At 38.0% G+C, this 16,393-nt stretch overlaps 2 protein-coding genes across 2 annotated transcripts; one reads left to right on the top strand and one right to left on the bottom strand.

Moving 5' to 3' along the window:
* Nucleotides 1-6,756: 6,756 nt before the first annotated feature.
* LOC136231955 (protease Do-like 9) lies at nucleotides 6,757-12,643 on the top strand. The gene is made up of 9 exons (XM_066020992.1): nucleotides 6,757-7,465; nucleotides 8,204-8,403; nucleotides 8,498-8,678; nucleotides 8,918-9,109; nucleotides 9,846-10,078; nucleotides 11,610-11,711; nucleotides 11,839-11,889; nucleotides 11,972-12,076; nucleotides 12,154-12,643. The coding sequence occupies exons 1-9, from the start codon at nucleotides 6,877-6,879 to the stop codon at nucleotides 12,250-12,252; spliced, it is 1,752 nt and encodes a 583-aa protein (XP_065877064.1). The 5' UTR covers nucleotides 6,757-6,876; the 3' UTR covers nucleotides 12,253-12,643.
* A 240-nt stretch (nucleotides 12,644-12,883) lies between these two features.
* On the bottom strand, nucleotides 12,884-15,659 carry LOC136231957 (WAT1-related protein At3g28050-like). The gene is made up of 7 exons (XM_066020993.1): nucleotides 15,303-15,659; nucleotides 15,154-15,219; nucleotides 14,955-15,068; nucleotides 13,938-14,175; nucleotides 13,694-13,852; nucleotides 13,458-13,609; nucleotides 12,884-13,379 (listed from the first exon to the last, which is right to left on the bottom strand). The coding sequence occupies exons 1-7, from the start codon at nucleotides 15,491-15,493 to the stop codon at nucleotides 13,223-13,225; spliced, it is 1,077 nt and encodes a 358-aa protein (XP_065877065.1). The 5' UTR covers nucleotides 15,494-15,659; the 3' UTR covers nucleotides 12,884-13,222.
* Between the last annotated feature and the right edge of the window lie 734 nt (nucleotides 15,660-16,393).

Genomic DNA, 16,393 nt, shown 5'->3' with positions numbered 1-16,393 from the left:
AAATGACTGTCTAATTTAGACGAGTCTAATAGTACAAAAAAATTCGAAAAACGAGGTTAGAAATGTCAGAAAAATGTATTTTAAAGAAAAGAAATAAAACAATTTTATGTTGGAACAATATAAGTATTATGTTGGAACAAATGGTACACTGATTTGGAACAACGTAAGTAGGAAAAAAAACGTGTCCAGAAAATTATCAAAAAATTCCAAAACATGTAAAACATTATTTTAAGAAACTTTGATTCTTGGCTTAAAGCGAGATTCCTTACATTTTTTACCCAACAAATTGTTGAAGCGTGTAAAATGGATAAAATTAAGTAAAAAGTTTTATTGAGACTAAACCGTAAGAAATATCGCTTCGACCCAAGAAATAAAGTTTCTTAGAATAATGTTTTACATTTTCTGAAATTTTTTGAGAATTTTCTGGACACTTTTTTGCTCTCCAAAAAACGCCCACCCGGATTCCGTTCACCGGAATTTTTTTTACTTGAGCTTCATGGATCTTAAAATGACCGTTTAATTAAGATGAGTCCAACGGTATAAAATTTTTTGAAAAACGAGGTTGGAAAAGTTGGGAAAATGCATTTTAAAGAAAAAAAATAAAACAATTTTCTCTTTCCTTTTATTTACAAATTTACCACATTCCCTTGGTTAATTATAAAATTGGTCCTTGTCACATAATAAGGTTTGTCACACTATAAGAAATGTGTCACACTTGATTTCTCCTATATATATATATATATATATATATATATATATTAGTTTGGGGATTTTTCCCCGAACTCCGCCCGTCTCGGCCGAACTGGTCAGCTCGGCGAGCTGGGCACCCCGGGGCCGAAAAACTTTTTTTTTTACTGAGAAAACGAAAAGCATATACGGGGGGGTTCAAAACTGACAACCGAAAAACAAATGTAAGAGAAAGTAATCAACAAAATCCATAAAAAGAATGAAATAAAAACTGAAAGCATAAATGATTGTTCAATTTTGAATTAAAACCGGGAAAACCCGATTTTTCCCCTTTACTCAATCCTTTCTCAGGATCTTTGGATTCTTCTCCGTTGTGCTTGAGAGAGAACCCTGCAGCTTTTCCTGTTTATCCATGTTGATCTGAGCCACCTGATTGCTCAGATCCTTGCAGAAGGCTTCGTTGTTAGCAAGCCTGGCTGAGATCTCTTTCAGGAGAGTCACCACCTCATTAGGTTCTTTGGAAGGTGGCACGGGCCCTTGGTTCTGCTGCTGATATGGGGGCATGCCAAGCCCCTGCTCTCTATGCTCCTGGACAAAGCCGTTGGGAGGCCTTAGCACATTTTGGTTCGAGCTCCCATAAGATAAGTTCGGGTGCTGAGGCCTTCTGTAATTCTTGTTCTTGTTGTTGTAGGAGTTGTAGTTGTTGTTAGGGTTGTAGTTATTGTAGTTCTGGTTGTACCTATGTTGTCCCCCAACATAATTCACCATCTCCATCCCATCTCCAGCGAAAGGGCTACCTACTTGACAATCCTTTCCATGGTGGTCGCCGCCACAATGTACACAGGTGGGAGGTTGGCTGAATTTAGCCAGCAGGACGTCCATTTTTCTGCTCAGCTCCGCAACAACTGGGCTCTGTTCCTGGTCTTCCACAGCAAATACCCGCTGCCTTGAGGGGCCAGTGAGTTTCTCCTCTTGCCATAGCACACTCTTCCTTACCAGCTCATTGATCATATCGTACGCCTCTGTTGCAGTCTTCCTAAACAAATCTCCACCCGCAACGGAGTCCACAGTAACTCGGTTAGTGGGCATCAAGCCGTGATAGAGGATGCTCACTAGCTGGTGTTTAGGAATGTCATGATGAGGGCACATGCGAATCATTTTTCTGAATTGGGTCCAGGGCATGTGGAGCACTTCGTGCTCGGGTTAGTGGAATAAAGTGATTTCACTCCTCAGCATCACTGTCTTCGAGGGAGGGAAGTAGTAAGATAAGAACTCCTTCTCCAATCCTGCCCATGTGGTGATTGACCCAGGCTCTAGCGATCTCAGCCATTCCAAAGCTTGTCCAGTCAGTGAGAACGGGAATAGCTTCAGTCTGACAACATCTTGGGGGACCCCATTTGTTCTCATAGTGTCTGCACACATCAGAAAACGATCCAAAATGATCATTCGGGCTTTCATGCACTTCTCCTCCAAACAATCCCGTCTGTTGAATCAAGTGAATTATGCCGAACTTGATTTTATAGGAATTAGCTAAAATGTTTGGGGCAACGATCCCAGCCAGGTGCTGATGTCGGTGTGGTGCTAAGATTTCGCTCATCGAGCGGGTGTCAGCTTCCGTTTCAGCATTCTCATTGTTCATGTTCCTGTTCCTGTTGTTGTTGGTATTGTTGGTCTCAGCATCAATCATCTTGATTGGTTCAATGATCTCATCTGGCTTGATGATTCCTATTTGCCTGCTCCTGCGAAGAGTACGTTCAAGTTCAAGATTAAGAGGGACACACGGTATTTCCGCTGATCGAGTATGCATATGCTGAAAAGAAAAGATAAATAAAATAAAAATGTTTTCCTTAGAGAAGGAAAGTATAACTATTTAGTATATAATTTTATCATACAATTTACATAGTCATACATGAATACTTAAATTCGTTTCTGGCGAAACAAGTAGTACAGATTTTTACAAGATAACATGCTATATTTGTATGACATATACACAGAAATAAAAAAGGTATAACCTAACATATAAACAAGTATAGAAAAGTATAAAAGATTATATATCAACAAGTATAGAGAATTATATATAAACAAGTATAAACGATATAAACAAAGGATATTCACAAAAGGAATGCCTAAACTAACAATTCGACCTTTGGTTCGATATTGTTGGAAAAGTAAATCTCCGGCAACGGCACCAAAAACTTGATGCGCCTCACGGCGTCGGACCGCAAGGCTCACTAAGGGATAAGTGTACCCCGTCGTTATCAAGTAATAAAATCTGGACAAGTCCAGGTATCGAATCCACAGGATTTACTGCTGCAAGTACCGATCTACTCGGTCGGGTGATGTTATTTAGGCTTTGGGGGGTTTTGATTTGTTTTGTTTAAATTCATCCACTCCTAGTTGAATTACTCTACTCCTAGCTAAATTATTCTACTCCTAATTGATCTTTCACTAATGAATTTACCCGAAAGAGCATGGGATGATACGATAATAATGAAGATAGATTTATTAAGGCAATTGATTAAAAACCTAACCCTAGTCACTTGTACTCGAGGTGATTAACCCTACTTATCCTTCTGACATCCCTAGTACGTGATTCCTTTGTAAGGCTGATACTAGCTCCAAGGCTCGGCAATTTAGGCCACATCAACTAAGGGGTTGTCAATCCCTTAGGCTCTGACTAGGTCAGATTCGGCTCGCAATATGTGCCAAGTTAATTTTTGGACTTTTGAATGAGTTAAACCAATCGAATAAAGCGTAAGATAATGATTAAATCAATGAATCAATTTGAATAGAACAAAAACTATAATATTATTAAAGATGGAGAAAAATTGTCACATGTATACAATTAGCCTAGGATTCATAGACTGTATCAAAGCGTTTAAACAAACTATGAAAAAGATGAGAAAATCCCTTTCAGGGAACTTGTCTACCTCTGCAGGCATCTTCCTAGGACTTAAAGACGGACCTTGAACAATCCTCGGTGGGCGAAGCTTCAAAGGTTCTTCAATGGAGGTTGAAGGAGATGGAGGATGTGGAGAGGATTCTTCAAGGGTGTAGGCTAAAGTAAATTACAAAAATGAAAGATATTTTACAATTGAAACTAATGGTTCTATTTATAGTCACAGTTTGGGTCCTCGTTCTGACCTAATTCGTTTCCTTTTGCAGGTGAGAAGAGTGGGGACAGATCGTGGGTTCATGGGGCCGGGAATCAGTCTTTTGACTGATTCCCGCAGGTCAGCTCACCGAGCTGGGCGAGCCAGCTCGATATGAGCTGGCCTCCAGTTCGCCCGAGCTGGCCTATAGAGGCCAGCTCGATGCGAGCTGGCCGTTTAAGGGCCTACTCGTCGGGCTGGAGTGCCAGCTCGCCGATCTGGCGCAAAAAGGCCATTTTCGACGAGCGGGAGTGCCCAGAACGCCTTGTGCGACTACCGGATGTCCCGAAATGAAATTTTCGCCCGAACTCATTCTTGTTTTAGCCTACACACGCACGTAAACTCCAAATGACATTAGTTTCGAGGCTACATTGACCCGCCAATCGCTTGTTTTGAATAAATACTCAGTTTGGTGCGACTTTTGGAGGACCAATTAGCCATAAAAGATAATTGAAACTTGACGTACATGTTAATTTGGCCATATTTGCCTAAAATGATAAGAAAACGAGCCTAAACCACAAAAAGTAGATAGAACATATACAAATTCTATCTAACTCACACAAAAGCATATAAATGCGAGAATTGCTCGCTTATTAGCAAAACTAAACTAAAAACCATCCTAAAACCGTACCTAAAGATAAGGGATTTTGACCCCTATCAATTACCACAAGAAGCCATGTAAGTTGTAAATAAGAAGATGGAGGACTTCAAAACCAAGATGAGGGAATTACTAAAAGATCATGTCCGGGTTCAAATCGAAGAAAAGAGACAAACGAAAGAGTAAATGAGGGAGATAAGAACCTCACTTGAAATGCTCCACGTAGAGGTGTGAAACTTGGCTCAATCACCCATCGGAGGTCATCAAAGGAGCAATGAGGAGATTATGATTCCTCAACCACAATGGTACCCAACACTGCCGCCTTATCCTCCACTAAGAAGGAATCAACCACCACAAAACCCACATCAAAGAGGCCTAAGGGCTCATGAGCTACGAAGGCCAAACTTTTTTATTGTGCATAATGAAGATAATGACAATGATGGGTATGATGGTCTTGGAAATGTTGATGATAGAAATGTTGATATTGTTTGGAGAAATCCATATATTGATGATGATCATGTTAAGGGAGGTTATGTCAGAAATTTTGATAGGGATAATGCTTTCAAGTCAAAAATTGATTTGCCTTAGTTTGGGGGGTGGATTAGATATTGAAGGGTTCTTAGATTGGCTATTGGAAGTGGAACGATTCTTCGAGTATGTTGGTATTTCGAATGAACGGAAGGTTCAGTTAGTAGCGTGCCATTTGAAAGGGGGTGCTTTGGTATTGTGGGACCAATTGAGATAGGAAAGAAGAAGATGGGGAAGGGAGCTGATTCAGTCTTGGCTTCAGATGAATGTGATGCTTCGGGAGCAAATTCTACCGTTAGATTATAAATATTACATTTATAGCTCATATCGGGGATGTTCACAGGGCACTAGGAACATCCACGAATACACTTCAGAATTCTTGCGACTTTCGACAAAGGCTAACTTATCGAAAACCGAAAGTCAAAAGACTTCGAGGTACCTTGAAGGATTGTGGTATAATATACAAGGCATGATTGGGACACAAATGGTGATCCGGGTGCAAGAGGCACAAAATTTATCACGTAAGGCGGAATCCTAATTGGGTGTGAGGAGTCAAGATAAGTACCATCGTTTTGAGGGAGATAGTTTGTTTATTATAAGAGATGTGTTGAAGCCGGTAGACAAGGGGAAGCAAGTGGCAAGTACTAGTGGGTGAAAGCTCCAATTGCGGGAAAGGCACTGATAGGGATATGTGACCTTTTAGGGGAGCACCATCGCCTTCTAGGGGAAATAACCCTTATGCCAAATCGGCACCTTTTAATGAGTCGAGTCATCGCTCTAATGAATATTCCAAGAGGAGTAGTGCTAATATGGTTGAACGTTATGAAAACGACTATGAGGATGATGATGGGGTGCTTTGTGCGCCAATAGATGACGAGGATGATAGAGATTGTGATGATGGCCATTCCGTGCATATTGTGAGGCAATTGTTGGTCTCTAACTGGGTTGAAGAGGATCAACGACATTAATTGTTCCGAACCCGTTGCTTGGTGCAATGTGATTATTGATAACGAAAGTTAAGAGAACATCATAAGCAACACCATCATCTGGAAGTTCAGGTTAGTTATGGAGGCCCATCCAAGCCCTTATAGTGTGGTTAGATTAAGAGTGTGGGCGAGTTGAGAGTAGATCAAAGGTGCAAAGTGCCGATTGCTATTGGGGATTACCAAGATAAGATTTATTGTGATTTTGTTGACATAGATGCATGCCACTCTTGGGGCGATCTTGAAAATTTGATAGAGATGTTACTCATGTCAGAAGGAGAAACACTTATCAGTTCATGAAGGATGGAGTAAAGTATGTGCTCACCCGTATAATGGAGTCGAACTTGAAGAAGAATGTGACATTGATTGCGTTTCCTACTCATAAGTCATTTATAAATGAGGAGCATATCTTCATTCTCCATATTGGTAAACATAATAATGAATAATTGGGAGAGAATCCATCTAAAGGGTACTTGATGAGTCTCGAACCGAGAAATCAGATAAACTATAAAAAGACAACGAATTATAGTAATAAAAAATAAATAGGGGAATATGAAGAGTATTATTGTTTATATTATTTTTAGTGAGAATTAAAAGTCTTTTAAAATGCTCTAAGTATGAGGAATATTGTTGGAAATAACATGTATTTTTAAAAAATTTAGTAGTGGAACGCAAATTGTTTATATATTTTTAAATAGTAGATATGCTATTGGATTTGGGCCCAAGCGTAACCAATGGCCCAGATTACATAATCAAAGCCCATATGTACTAATTGTGCCCTACTATGATCATAGCCCAAAATTGGTTCTCCTCTCCCTTCCGACTCAACACCTCTCTCTCTCTCTCTCTGGTTCTTCCATTGAACATATTCCAGAATTCGACATCGCTGAACCGAAACCCTAAACCCGGAAGCATAAACGCCCGAGTAATGGATAAAAAATCGAGAAAGCGTGGTAGAAAACCAAAAGAATCGCCGGGAACAGAAACCATGGACCTCCAATTCACCAACAACATGCCCCTAAACGACAGTGTTTCTCTCCCCTCCACCGCCACTGAAACTGCTAGCACCACGGTTAGCCCTCCTTCTGAGGGAGGTCGTGGAAGACCAAGAAAAGTTGGGAAGCATACAGAAAATTCTGAACTCAAGTCCCCAGAACGGAGAATGACGCGCCTCGGAGTGAAGACCGGGGAGTTACATTCACCTGGAGGTGAGAGTAGGCATAATAATATGGTTGGGGTGGTTGCTGCGGCGGAGTGGGAGACTGTTGTGAAAGTTGTTCCATCTATGGATGCTGTAGTAAAAGTATTCTGTGTGCATACTGAACCTAATTTTTCACTTCCTTGGCAACGGAAGAGGCAGTATAGTTCGAGTAGTAGTGGTTTTATTATAGGGGGAAGGAGAGTACTGACGAATGCCCATTCCGTTGAGCATCATACCCAGGTTAAGCTCAAGAAGCGAGGGTCTGATACTAAGTATTTGGCTACTGTATTGGCTATTGGTACAGAGTGCGATATTGGTATGTAATTCTTTCCGTTTAATATTTTATATTCTTCTAATAAACAATAAATACAACAGAGAGGGATGTAGGAAGCTACTGGACTTGATTTTGGATTCTTTTAAGTTATAATGCTTATGCTAGTGTTGTTGATGGGAATGGAATAAATACTGCAAGTTTTATCAGTGTGGCATAATTGACTCCTGGAACTTAATTGAATATGCTATGTTCCTTTCTTGAATAGTGGTGATTAAAACCTATGTAGACTTGATTTTGTTGCGTTTGCTGTGAATATTGGCAGTTCATTTCAATTATGCATTTTTCATGGTAAGCAGTAGCCTTGATTTAGAATTCGTTGTAAATATGTATATAACTTCCTTACAAGCAAAAAGTGATCAAGTCGTCCTTGACTTTAGGATGGTAAAAGTATGGCACCTTTTTTTTTTCCTGAAAAAATACCAAGTATGTTCATTGTTGTATTTGTCTGTGGGGATGATAAATGGTTCAAGTTGTATTATTTTTTCTCTTATAAATCTTCTTCAATCTAATAGTAACTATGTGATATCCTTTCCATCTCTATCTGTTTGCTTGGGTGATTAAGAATGCGCCAATGCAATGACAAATTATTAAGATCTGTTTAAATTGGTTTTATTTTTATTTTTCAATTGCTTGCTGAATTCGTCACATGCTGGCATTGCCATAAATAATTAAATACAGAGGAAACGGTAATAACAAGATTCTTCTTTTTTGATACTACAGCACTGTTAACAGTCAACGATGATGAGTTTTGGGAGGGAGTTACACCCGTAGAATTTGGAGATCTGCCTGCTCTTCAAGATGCTGTTACAGTTGTGGGGTATCCGATAGGAGGCGACACAATCTCTGTGACAAGTGGTGTTGTTTCACGCATAGAGATACTATCCTATGCCCATGGATCCACTGAGCTTTTGGGATTGCAGGTTATAGAATAACATTCTACTTGTTTAATCATGTTTCATGGTGATTAATTATTTTAAATCCGATGTGCATATTATTTGTGGATTTCAAATGCAGATAGATGCTGCCATAAACTCTGGAAATTCTGGTGGACCTGCCTTTAATGAGAGGGGAAATTGTGTTGGTATTGCATTTCAATCTCTGAAACATGAAGATGTGGAAAATATTGGTTATGTTATACCCACACCAGTAATAATACATTTTATTAGTGACTATGAGAAGAATGGCGCCTATACAGGTATATTTAGCAACTATGCTTCGATGTCATTAGTTAATCATCCTTTACTCTTTCCCTTTTCTCTCTCTGTGGATCCAAGTGCATTCACAGGGTAATGTTCCAATTCTCCCCTTGCTTGATAGAGTTAGAACTTGATATGAAGATAACCTTATATGTTGGGTCAGTCTTTGATACTGTTTATAATGGTGCAGCTTATTCTTCTTTTGTTGTTTTAATCCTATCCCTTTGCACGATGTTAGGCTTTCCAATTATTGGTGTTGAGTGGCAAAAGATGGAAAATCCTGATTTGCGCAGTTCAATGGGTATGGGACCTGATATGAAGGGAGTCCGCATTAGAAGAATCGAACCAACAGCTCCAGAATCTAATGTTTTGAAGCCGTCTGATGTCATCCTTAGCTTTGATGGGGTTAAAATTGCTAATGACGGGACAAGTAAGCATTTTTGTGTCTTCCTTGTTCACTAATTCAGAATAGTACAATAATACCAGAAGTATAACCATATCAAATGAGAGAGAGAAGAAGTATAAACAAACCATCACCACTGTTGGAAGTTTAAAAATGTGGAATCCTAGTCTACCTGTGACAACTGATGCATACAAGGTTTTGAACTAACAATGATGCGTCTTGGTCACAATTCTTTGATTATTTCTGTCTCTTGAATATCCACTTAAACTGAATTCATTAGTAAAGCCAACTCTAGAGGTTACTGATTTTATGTAGGAGCCTTTGGGATAGCTACATTTGTTCTTTTCATTAGTTGTTTAGTATGGCTTTATCTTATAAAATAAGTTTTCAAATTGATGACACTGATCATTTCTTTTGCGGTTGCTCATTTTTTCTTGAAGAGAATGATTTCTGTGAGGTCTTAGAATTGATGTGGAAAAGGTCTGTTGTTTAAAAAAGTGAGAGACACTACAAAAGTCCATATTGGTTGACTAGTTCTTGCTTCTTGCCTTAGGAGAACTAACCTTAACTTGGCTTAATGTACTTTGACGGACTGATTGGCATCTTACTTAATATTTCATGTAGTAAAAAAAATTATGATTTTAATAATGTACTAATGTTAACTGGTGTGAGAAGGCATTCTGGTATCAGTTTCATAAATATTGAAATGAAATATGTATGGAAACATATCTTAATTAATCCTTTCTTTTGTGTTTGTCTTCAGTTCCCTTCAGGCATGGGGAGCGAATTGGTTTCAGTTACCTTGTTTCTCAAAAATACACTGGGGACAAAGCTATGGTGAAGGTTCTTCGTGACTCAAAGATACTTGAATTCAATATAAAACTCGCTACTCATACACGGTTGATCCCAGCACATATCAAGGGAAAGCCTCCCTCCTATTACATTGTTGCAGGATTTGTCTTTTCCACTATATCTGTTCCATATCTGCGCTCTGAGGTGTGTTTTCAAGCTGTGTGTTTTTGTTCAATGGCGTGTTTCTTCATTTATTTTTTTCTGTCATTTTCTTTTCTATTACTGCTTGTGGGAGCGCACTACATGCATGAATGATTAGCATATATCTGTCTCTCCTTGGACTTCATGGTACTTTAATAGAGAACAAGCTAAAGGTGTGAAAGGCCAGTTTGAGTATAAGGAGATATTTATGCTTATGCTGGCAGCATAGTGAGCTGTAAGAGATATTTTTGGTATACCCTTGTTTTTAAGGGGAGAGGGATCGGTAAGAAAAGGTAGAGAATATAATTGCTGTTGGGCTATTGTTTAGAGAGTTTGGCTCTTCACTATCAGTAGAAAAGGGGATTGAGTGATTCTCAATACATTCTATTCAGTTCAGTTCTGTTCGTTATTTTTTTTATAGAAAAAACTCACAGTTAAGGAACCAAGAATGAAAGTTAAACTAAAGAACTGTGGAAAATGGTATTATCAATATCAATGGAATAGGGAAACCTGATACAGAATAGGTACGGCAAACACACTAACCAATACCTCCCTAGGGACCAGCCCCTATTCCCTTCTCCCGAAAGGAGATTCCCAAAATAGCTAAACACCAGCTGCCTTCATCAGGCCAGCCACCTCTCTTATTTAACACTCTCGCACACACACCCAAGGTACAGGCACTAATCCCCATCCTACATGTGTCCCCCTTTATCCTTCTTCTTTCTAGCATAAACTTTCCCAACAAAAGGTGGAGACATCTTGATGCCGTTACCAACAGTTTTCAATTGCAGTATTTCTTCTCAGATATAAGGTTCTTTGTCATCGAGTTTATTGATATAATAGCTTATTGTTCCATCTCTGTTTTTCTGTTTCCTATCACACTTTCCTTTTCACGTTCTGCTAAACTTTATGTATATTTTTATGATGGTGAGTGCATATTATGTTCTTTGAACTTGATGCAGTTATAAATATCATTTTTTCCCTCTGCTGGGTCACCTTCTATATATCCTATAAACGTTTCTTCTAGTTCTATCCAATACCATCTACAATTCCTTTTGTCAATAAGGGAGCTACAGTTTTCAATGGCTGCATCTGCTCCATAGTCATTACTTGCTTTATGTCATGTGCACTATGGAAGCCACCCCATCATTTCTAGAATAATTTGTCCGGTCCAAAATGTTAAAGATTTTTTTTTTTTGGCTTTGCATTTGTTATCATATTGAGCAAAGCCCTGGTGGCACATATGATGCATACTAGTACTTGGCAAAGGTGCTCAAGCAGCCTGCAACGAGAAAACATTTTTTTATCTATTTATTTAAATATTGAGTTGTTGGATTGGTTGGTGATGGGATGATTCAACTGATATCATTTGCAATGCATTTAATTGGTAGCTTATGTGAGATGCCATGAGCCTAGCATCTGGGTTGTCCTTCTAACAGGGTTTGTAGATGCTGAATATAGTGCAGTATGTGTTTGTCATGCTAACAGGATTTGCGATTTTTCTAATTGAACTGTTTGGATGACTTCCTTCCAGTATGGGAAGGACTATGAATTTGATGCTCCAGTCAAACTATTGGACAAGTATCTACATGCGATGGCTCAATCTGTAAATGAACAGGTGGTTGTTGTCTCACAGGTGTGTCTTTCTCCCTCTCTCTCTATGGTTTTTCTCCAAGATCATGAATCACAAGGTAGCTTTATTTTAGATGAAGGTAATAGAAGATTAATCACTGGGTACATATGTGTTTCTGAATATTTGCTAGGTCCTTGTGGCTGATATTAATATTGGATATGAAGAAATTGTCAACACTCAGGTATGGTACTTGATTGGTGACATGACATTACTACAGGAACCTCAAAACGACATTGTCAAAAATCTTGCTGCCTGTTATGTAGGTTCTTGCTTTGAATGGCAAGCCTGTGGAGAATCTGAAGGACTTGGCTGATATGGTGGAGAGCTGTAATGATGAATTTTTGAAGTTTGATCTAGACTACCAACAGGTAGGCCTCCCTTTGTCACTTCCCTCATTGCCCACTCTATTTATTGAATGTTTCTAACTCTTGATTTCTTCCTCAAGATTGTGGTCTTACATACCAAGAATGCCAAGGCAGCAACTTCAGATATCCTTGCAACACATTGCATACCTTCTGCTATGTCTGACGATCTAAAAACTTGAGAAATGATTATAGTGCCAGGGACAGAAGTTTTCTGCTATCTTAGGTCTGCCCCAGTGCTCAATGACCCCGAATCTGAGTTGTGCAAACATTCGTCTAGAGAACTTTTCATTTGCTTGCTGAGGGGCATGCACTACCTTGTTACAACTAAATCCAACAATAGATGAGGTGTTCATTCTATATCAGCAGGGAGAAGGAAACAAGGAGAGATTTAACATTTGGTGTTCCTAGGTCTAGGAGATTCTTTGTTTTCCATTATCTTGTGCTGTTAGAATTACTTCGAAACTGTATAATATTGTAGCTTGTTTTATAGTAGCTGCTTATATAGATGGTTTTTGAATATGCCATCATGAATTCTGTGCCATTATTATAAATTTCTTGTTTTGAATTTTCTACCGAAATAGTTAGAATGTGTGCATTTTCAAATTGCAAGTATTGATTCCATTCTGCTGGGCAAGCTGAGCAGCCAATGGCAGCATTAGATTCTTGGGTTCAATTCTATACTAATCTATTAACATTGTTAGATGTTGCCACATTTTGATAATGCGGTTGTCCTAATCCTTGGTCATGGACAGAGACATTAAAACTCAAAAGCAGATGCCTTGATGGAAATATTCATTCAAAAGCAGAATGGCATGGACAAAAAAAAGCAAGAGTTGAATGGAACATTGAGGTACAACTTGACAACTCTATTTACATTCTGTTAGCAGTTGATAACATTAAAGCACCAAATACTGTGCTTTGATGCAACAAAGACTGGGTTTTTTTTAATAGTCTACTTTTAATATACTAGTTGACCTTGGTAAATCACATTTTGTGCCTTGTGCTGTTAACTATTTGAGATTATTGACAAGGCGACTCGGTGAACAGAATCTGATCCGTTCCTTGCAACTCTGGAATTCGGCTTTTTGACAGCGGATGGCAATGATTGACAAATATGTAGCTACTGTTGATATCTCTTTGATGTTTCCCCTAAACTACTTCATCTTTGTAGCTTTTCAATAAGGGGACCTTGTCAGTAGCTGGAGTTTCCGGGTTAGTATTACCAAAATCATCAGTCAACTGTTCTTTAGCTTTTCCCCACATTACAGTATAAAACCCTATGGATATTATTGTTGCTCCTATTAGACTGTTAAAAAGCAGGATATTGTCAGCAATAAGCATAACAGAATTTCTAAAATACCAGAAGATGATAACGGTACAGTACCTTCCAAGATGGAGAACATCGCCAAGGAACATGACACCCATGGCAACAGCAATGGCAATAGACAAAGGCTTGAACATTGCTACAAACACAGGTCCCTTAAGATGCAGTGCCCATGTATGTACTGTATTGTTCATACATGATCCAAACAGCCCCTAACATCCAAGACCACCTTGGGGTTAGAACAGAAGAAACCGAAGAAACCTTACAAGAAATATAACAAACCCAGATTGTCTCACCGAGCAAACAATGGAGACTAATGCTAAACCCGGCCGCACTATCCAGCAACTTGTAGTTCCTTCTGTGATTAAGGTAACAATAGCTGCTATGATGCTTACTGTTAAATTGTAAAAGAATACTACTGTCAGCTCTGCTGGGTACTCCTTCATTATCTGCGTCTGTGACCATAATCGAACGCAGACATTAGGAATCAATCGGCATGGAAGTAGTACATAAAAGAGTTGGTTGAGAAAGAGCATATACCTGAACAATGTACCAAAGTGGCACAAGTATGTATTCAGATGTGAGGAAAATACCACCAAGGACCCAATTAGAGTTCGGGGATTGAAGGGGTTGATGATTAAAGTGCAGGGAAGGCGGTGAAGCAATGGTAATGGGTGGACCCTTGTAGAGAGTGACTACAAATGCGCCTGTTACTGAAACTATTGTGCCCAACACTTTGGCCTGGCTACTTGATTTTTTCAGAGAAACTCTTTCCATCCTTTTCAGCCCAAAATGAAATAATAATTGTTTAGAGGAAATCAGGAAGAATATTTATAAAAGCTATTCTATTCTATTCTAGTGGTCCATATTGAGAAATTCAACACTACCATTACAGTCGTAATCAACCCACTTGAGGAAAAAGAGAAAAAGTGGAGGAGTTTTCCTTATCATCAATTGGAATTTTATGCGAGAACAAGTAATTATGTCTATGGAAGCTAGCACTAGCACACCCAAAAATAAGACATAAAAAAAAGGTAGTCTTCAGTTGTTACGTGTTAAATCCCTCTAACTTCAAACTGTCAAAAGAATTGGACCAAAATGTTCTCAAAATCAATTATGTATATTTTTTCTATTCAAATTATTTATGGGTGAGATTATATTTCAACCTATATTTACCAACTCTAAACTTTATGTTTTGATGGTGTCAACTTCTAATAAACTTTAACAAGCCTAGTGGTCATATGTGCACTTCTTTATAAAAATAAATAAATAAATAAAATCAACATGGTTAGTAAAAAGTTGAGTTGATTAATACCAATTAAAAGAAATTAATACAAATTAACAATCAAAAAAGAGAAAAATCTTATGTTATACTTTATTAACTATATTCTGTACTTCCTTCCAAATGAAAATTATTGTGTAGTAGTTGGGCAGTCCTGTCTAACTTTGTAAATAGCTTAAAACAAACGAAAAACGGCGGAGTTCTCAGAAATTAGTAATTAGTAAATCAAAGAGATTAATCTTAAATCAATTATAAAAAAGAAAAGCAGAGATAACCTGAAAAGGATAGCAAGAATGAAAGTGAAAGCTGGTGTGAGGTTGCTGATGGCTGAAGAAAGAGTGGGAGAACTATAATTGATGCCTGCGTAGCCTAGGATCTGAGATGAACTTCTGCTCCATGTATATCCCATAGAACAAATTAAAAATCCAGGTAGTTAGGGGGGAAAAAGATAATAAAAATTGGAAGAAATTGTACCCGATTACCCCAAGAAGACCAATTTTAGAGAGGATAGAGAAGTTCAATGGAGGAAGCACTCTTGATCTGCAATACCCATTTGTAAAGATTTGATTTTTGGAATACCCATTTGACCATAAAAAACAAGAGAAAAGAGCTTCTGTGCTTACCTGTGGGAGATGAAAGGAGCAGGAAGAAGAACAAGAGCAGCAAGAGCATAAGCATAAACAATAAAAACATGGTAATTCATTCCTTTTAAAGTGGCTGCTTTGTAAAGTGTATTCAGGCCAACATTAACACACTCCATTATCACCAAAGTTATAAATGGCAACACATCTCTGTAACACTGTCTTTCTGCCATTTCGTCTCTTTGATCAGACTCAGTTTGAGTTAATTCCGTTCTCTCTGATCTGAGTTCCGACACAAAGGGTTCTGAGATCCCTATGCTATGTATGTATAGTTTGATGATAGTTGTGTTGTGGTGAGGGATGACTTGGATTATCAGCAAACTGTTTTTGTTTCTTCTCTTTACTATGTCCTCTCGCATTTATATCATCAATAATAATATAAAGTTTTATTTACACTCTAAACTTTCAAAGTATCTCCGTAACCTCATCAACTTATTTAAAATGTAATTGATTAATCACCGAATATTTAAAAAAATAAGCTGGAAAACAGAAGGTATGTTGCACGCACTTTGGTAAAGTCAAACGAAAAAAGAACATGTTTTATATTTCAATAAATAACAACTATGTTTTAATCTATTCTATGAATCATGTAATAACATTTCAAGGTGTATATAATATAATACATCTTGCCTTTTAGTAAGACAAAACACATATTTAAGTTCCTAAACTTTACCTGTTTTAAAGATCAAGTCCGTGATCAATTATTTTTCCACATTGAGTCATTGATCATTAATTTTGTTATGGATTTGGCCCTTATTTAACTTTTTTGTCGAGTTTGGGTGACACGCATCGTTAGGGTGATTCAGCTTATTGACGTGGACAAATAAAAATAAAAATTTATTAACTAGGATGGATAGAGAGTAAAAAGTAACAAGAAATTATAAAAATTAATTTCCAATATGTTCTTCCAAACTCGATCTTCTCCTCTCTCATTTTGTGATTTTCAGCATTAAAATCGTCAAATCGATCTTCTCCTCTTCCAAAATCGACGAAAAAATTAAATAAGGGTCAAATCCATAACAAAATCAATGATTAATGGCTCAATGTGGAAAAATAATTGATCAAGGCTTAAT

Source organism: Euphorbia lathyris, chromosome 6, assembly GCF_963576675.1.
Source record: "Euphorbia lathyris chromosome 6, ddEupLath1.1, whole genome shotgun sequence".
Lineage (NCBI taxonomy): Eukaryota > Viridiplantae > Streptophyta > Magnoliopsida > Malpighiales > Euphorbiaceae > Euphorbia > Euphorbia lathyris.
Note: the sequence above shows the minus strand (reverse complement) of the source record. Positions and strands in the feature narration are given on the sequence as shown.